General features: G+C 54.6%; 1 protein-coding gene across 2 annotated transcripts in view; it reads right to left on the bottom strand.

The window, feature by feature from the left end:
• Window positions 1–6,000, bottom strand: part of UPB1 (beta-ureidopropionase 1) — a 29,606-nt gene continuing 23,606 nt past the window's right edge. Inside the window, exons 7-10 of one of the 2 annotated variants that reach the window (XM_026487878.4) lie at window positions 4,819–4,900; window positions 3,789–3,831; window positions 2,467–2,621; window positions 1–941 (exon numbers count right to left, since the gene is read on the bottom strand). In XM_026487878.4, coding sequence (XP_026343663.1) covers window positions 858–941; window positions 2,467–2,621; window positions 3,789–3,831; window positions 4,819–4,900 — 364 coding nt within the window. In that variant the 3' untranslated portion in view covers window positions 1–857. Of the gene's footprint in view, window positions 2,622–3,788; window positions 3,832–4,818; window positions 4,901–6,000 lie in introns of both variants that reach the window. The other variant, XM_057305805.1, reaches the window with a different exon arrangement.

Raw genomic sequence — 6,000 nt, 5'->3', positions numbered from 1 at the left:
TATATATTAAAAGATTTATTGCAAGGCATTGATTTAAGTGATTGTGGGGACTGGAGGGCAGGTGATTGTCTGAAATCTGGAGGGCAGGTGGTCAGGAAAAGCAGACTGGATCTCTCAGGCATGTGGGGTGGGGGAGGGGGGAAGCTGCTGTCCACAGGCAGAATTTCTTGGTTTATCAGGGAAGCCTTACCTCTCCTCCTGAGGGCCTTTTGACTGATTGAATCAGGCCTACCTGGATTATCTAGAATAATCTTGCTTTAATCACATCTATAAAATACCTTCATTGCAACACCCAGATTAGCATCTGAGTGAATGGCTGGAGACGGCAGCCTAGCCATGTTGACACATCCAATGGCCGTCTCCCCTGCCCACAGCCACCCAGTAGCTCAATGACTCAGGAACAGCCTCAGCTTCCCCTACTTGCACATCTGCTCCCACCCTTCCCCTCAGGTTGCTGACAGTCTACACAGAGGAAGAGAGGAAGCTCAGAACTGGGGCATCCCATGTCCAATTGCAAATCCACCTGTGCCATTCGTGATTGGGATTTTTCTTAAAAATTTAGCCATTTTAAAGTATACAATTCGGTGTACCCATTTTACATGGGTATATTCACAGTGTTGCATAACCATCACTTCTGTGGAGGCCCCAAACATTTCATCAGCCCGGAGGGAAATCTCATATCCACTGGCAGTCACTCTTCAATCTCCCCTCCCTGCCTGGAGCATTTTTAAACCAATGTGGACAGCAATGTTATCAGGACATCAGCAGGGAGACCTTGGACTTCTAAAGCTTGCTGTACTCGCTGATTCTGCTAGGGACAGAGGTGCCCTCCTTGGCAGGCAGGGTCTAAAACCCAGCTACTCTTTCACGATATTGGGGCTGTAGTTGGGTTTGACGGCTTCAGCAAGCTCCCGAGCATACATCTCATATCTGCCGGTCATCTGAAAGCAAAACACAGGCAGACAGATTCCGGTTTTACAAACGCCCCTCATTTACTCACCACCACCTCTTGCCACTAGAGGGCAGCCGTGGGACAGAAATTTGTCAGGAAGGCCGGCGGATGGACAGGACAATTTCAGACTACAACCCCTGTGTGACCACTGGGCACTGATTCCAGCGCTATAGCAAAGATTACAGATGCTGAGATGACTCACAGACGCTGGCCCCTCTTGCTGGAAGACCTCTGTGACCTGTCCATCCAGAAGGTGTGGCCTGCCCCGAGGTAGAAGGGAAGAGGGCTGTCCTGAGATCTTGCAGAACCCCAGAAGAACAGCCTACAGCCCAGAGAGGGGAGTGACCTGCTCCAGGTCCCCAGGCAGCAGTGGAGTTTGCTGGGATTTGCACCTTGGTCTCCTGGCTCTGGGTCTGGGAGAGAGTGGGGGCAGGGCTGGCAAACCTACCCAGGGTGCTCACACCCAGGCATTCCCTCCCTCCTTCCCCAAACCCCGACAGGAGCTCAGGCCCATCACCATAGTCTTGGGGGGGGGGGGGCTTTTGCATTCAAAAAGTTACCAGTGAGAAAACATGCTGTTTATTGAGTGGAATCCTGCATTAATCTGAGCTCCCCAGGAAGAGGAGAGACAGGCCAGGAGACATTCATGTGGACAATGCCTTATTTGTCTGATGAGGATCTGAGACTCAGGGAACATGCCCAAAGACCCATGCTCAGGTAAACGGGGGAGGTGGTTCCTCCCAGACACACTGGGCAAGGTCACGCAGTCAGGAGGACATTCATTTGCATAAAGTATAAGTGGGTTCTGAGTTGGTAGAAATACTGCTGGACACAAATGCAGCAAACTCCATCTGCATCCAGGATGAGAGGGTGTATTCCAGGGGGTCCAGGCCATGGCTGCCACCACCCTTCCAGGAGGGTGGGCACTTACGCTCCTCGCATGACCCCTGGTGTCACATGTGTTAGGTCTCAAAGGCCACTTAAGACATTCCAGTTTTATGCACGGGTATACTAGGGCTTGGGAGCAGAAAGGGCTTGCTTAGGGTGACTGAGAAAGGCTATGGCAGAGCCAGGCCAAGATGCCATTTCTCTGCATGACCCATTTTCCTCTACTGTCAAGGCCTAGACCGTGGGGCCAGGCCACAGGCAGAGCCAGACACCCACATTTATCTTGTGATAAGTGCAAATGCCTGGAAAGGAAAAAAAGGATTAGAGAAGCCAATCCACTCTATTCTCCGGACAAATGAAATTGAGATTAATTTGTTTGAAGGCGCCCAGAATCTAAATCAGACAAGAGGAGAATTTATTAAGGTCTGCTGCCTGGGCATCATTTGACCCAGTGGCTCCTCCCTCGCACACCAGCTCCTGGAGGAAGAGACCTGGCCCTCCGCTCGGCTTGGAGCCTCCTCTAGCTGTTTCTGGGAGCAAACCCAGCAGCTGTGGTTTCCAGCTCCGAGAGCAGGATGGGGGCCCAAACAGAGGAGCAGGCAACAGCGGGGGGCTCTGGGACCCACCTTGAAGTTCCAGATGTCATTCACCTGCCGGCAGAGGTTCAGGTCGAGCTCAGCAACCAGCAGCCCGTCCCGGTTGCGGGAGAGCCCGGGGGTGCGGCTGCCGTCCGGGGCTGCCACATAGCTCGAGCCATAAAAGTAGCCGAAGTCCCGGTGAGCTTTGAAGGAGCAAAAGAAAGCGCCTGTGAGCTTGTGCAGGCCGAGGGGTAGGCACATGGAGCGACACTCAGGACAAAGTATCCGTGCCACCCTCCCCACCCTCCCCACCTTCCCCAGCATCCCCGTGCCACCTCCCCAAAGGACCTGTCTCCCTCCTCAGGCCTGAGGCCGAGCAAGTTTCTACAAAAGTCACCCTCACAGCCCTCACCTCTGCCCCTGGGATTTCTGTGTGACCTGCTTCCTGTGGTGACCTGACATGGTGAGCTAGAGGCTCTGCCCTCACTTGCCTGCCCAGCTGTGTCTGCCGTACCCTCTTTCCACGCCTCGGCCCCCTCACAAGTCAGGTGGTGCTCACAGCTGCCCTGCAGGCGTGTAAGGAGCAGGGCCTAGCAGGGGCTTGGACACAGCAGGCACCCAGTGGACCTCATTTCCCTGCCGCTACGCCTCTGTCTGCAGGGAGCTAACTGGGATTGGGTCTCTGGATATCTGGGGCCTCAAGTGAGGGGATCTGGAACCCTTTTAGGAAGTGCTTTTCTGGGAAACAGATGTGCTCAGTCCTCTCTGCCTTTCCAGGGGACACCCTAAGCTAGTTCCAAGACCTCCTTGGTGGGCCCTTGCCTTCCACATTCCTAGCCAGAGAGGTGGGACCACTGAGTGGGAGATTCCTAGCAGAGGTGACGTGGTACCCGCCCTCAGATCAGAACACGCTGTGCAATCGAGGAACCCAAGGCAGTCCGTGCTGATGTTCTGGGACATTTACGCAGTTTGGGACGTGGTGTGGTGGCAGGTGAACAAGGACAAAGGAAGAGAGGGAAGGAGATGTGTAGGGTGGGTAAAGCACCCCCTCTTTCAAGAGAGCTCACAAAAGGCTCGTCCATGTCTTCTAGGCCCATCTTCTTACCAGTCCCGGGGGAGGGATGGACTCCAACCCAATGCCATTCGATCCCCAATTGGGGGATGATGTGGTTACATAAGCCCAGGACCCAGCCACAGTCAGGCTCCCAACTGTGGGCCATACAGATGGGAGGAGTGCACCCCTCTAACAACGGGCCACGTGTGCAGACAACGGTGGGGTAGACCCCCCCCCCCAGAGGCATCAGAGAGAGAACGGGACAGTGAGGCCCACGCCTCAGCCACAGCCAACCACGGAAAGTCCTGGAACATACCTTTCTTCCCATCTCCAGAGGTAAACTCGTTCGGGAAGCGCTCCTGTGAAACAAAACCCGAGGTAAGGGAAACCTATAGGTGGCACTACGAGCGCGTGGCCCGAGAAGCCAGGCTGAGGAGGGCTGGAAGCAACCCACAGAACGAGAGAAGGAATGGCCTGTACTCGCTGGGCAATCAACAAGTACTTATGAAATGTCCCTGCTGAGTCGCCAGCACTGGGCCAACACAGGCGGCCAGCGGGGAATTTGACAGGCAAGGTAAAAACCCCAACTTTGTCTCGGGGTGGGGTTATAATCTGCTGGGAGGGGAAAAACAAGATGTTGAGCAGAGCGGTTCTCAGGCCTCTGGAAGGCAGCTGAGGTTTGTCTGCCTGGGAAATAAAGCCCCAGCTTGGGGTCCCTGAGGGGACGAAGGGGGTGCTCACACAGTTGTCAGTATTTTCCCCAAAGCCTAACGGAAACGGCATCTCAAGCCGAGATGGGGTCACTGAGTTTCTTCATGTTGCCAGAAGTTGGACGGACTTACTACAGGAACCTTGATTATCTCAGCCTGAGCAGATGTTCTGATCAGAGTTTGACAACCGATTAATAAGAATGAGGAAGAGGATTATTACGTAATGAACGCATTGTGTTTCATTGTCAAGTTCACTCAGCGCACGGGGTCAATGGGGAAAAATACGGAACAGGAGACTTGGTGGTGACAAGGTGAGAGCCTTTCAAAAACGGTTTCAGTTACAAACCAAAATAGACAAAAACAGAAGAGAGACACAGTAATACCTTTCAAAGGAACAGACCAAGCCAGTCGCCCCTCTTCCGGGGCCCTAGGATTTGTGGCACGCACACAGGGACAGGGAGAAGAGGTGTGATGTGTCCCCACCAGGGGCCAGCAGACAGTTGCTTCCCTCGTGGCCTTTGCTGTTCGAAGAGGCCAGGCCCCCCTCCGGGCAGGCAGCTTTCCTAGCAGCTCTGTCCCCTCCCAGCACTCCTAGTGGACCAAGCTCGGGAGCCCAGCCACACTGCGGGGACTTACCTCGCCCACGCGGTTGATGGCGCAGGTGAAGCAGTGATTCGCAATGGCTGCGTTTCTGGCCTCAACTGGCCACAGGGACTCACTGTGAGGGAGAAACGAGAGGAACCAGGTGGCTGACTTCCCAGCCAGACGGGGTGGGTGCTTGGTCCCCAGCTGTAGCCGGGCTGCCAGCCGTCTCAGGTCTGCGGTGAGGATGGCTAGGGAGACCGGTGTGGCTGTGGGTGTCCTTAAAGCCACAAGCAGTCCAGCTTGTCCCATGCTTAAGCCCACGCAGGCTTTTGGGGCAGGCCTGTTGTAGGCTAAAGCAGCCCTGAGCCTCAGTTTTCTTTTCTGAAACGTCCTTAGAGGGATATTGTAAGGACTGACCACACAGGTAAAGCTTCTAGAAGGGGCCGTGTGGCAGGAACTTCGTAACTGCTAATTCTCTCTCCTTCTCACCTCCTGGGTCAGGTGAGGAGCTCACCTTCTGGGCTGAGCAAATCTCAGAAGGGAGCTGGGGGCCTCGGGGCTCACACATGGCCCTCCGAGGGCTCCAACTGCTGCCCTAATCCCTCCCCTGCTCCGTTGCCTTGCAAAGCAGTCTCCAGAGGGAGAGATTTGAGGCCAAGCAAACAGAGTAAACCTGAAAGGAATTCAGGTATCTGGAAAGGGTAGGAGGTTCTGTAGCAGGTGTCACCTCCCTTGAGCCGGGCCCCATCTCCCTGTGCCTTCCCATTTTCCTCTTCTGAATCCCGAGACTCTAAGCAGAGGCTCCCTGGCCTTCTTCCTGGCCCAGAGAGGCTCCACGAGGCCACAGCTGAGCTGCGGGCTTTCCTCATTTCAGCGCCCACGGACGTAGGACACTGTGGGAAACGGTGCCCCAACTGGAGACCCTGTCCTTCTCCGGCCCACCAACTACAACGTGCCATGGAGTCCAGGGGCCTTCTTGTCACTGATTATCTCATCCGAGGAACAACATCATTGAGATTCTGGATTGACAGGCGTAATGCCCACTGGAAGCAAAATGCCCTGGCGTCTGTCTTCCTGTCAGTGTGCACCTGGTTTAAACCGGGAGTAGGCGGAGGGAGTGGGTGCTTGACAAGCCTAATTCTCAGGAGGATTCACGAGTCTGGAAAAAAAAATCACAGGCTTGATTGAGGGGACTCATTTTGCTGCTTTTTTTCCCCCCAGCTGCTAAGCCAA

This window comes from Ursus arctos, unplaced genomic scaffold (genome assembly GCF_023065955.2).
Source record: "Ursus arctos isolate Adak ecotype North America unplaced genomic scaffold, UrsArc2.0 scaffold_34, whole genome shotgun sequence".
NCBI lineage: Eukaryota > Metazoa > Chordata > Mammalia > Carnivora > Ursidae > Ursus > Ursus arctos.
This window is presented reverse-complemented; position numbering and strand designations above follow the sequence as displayed.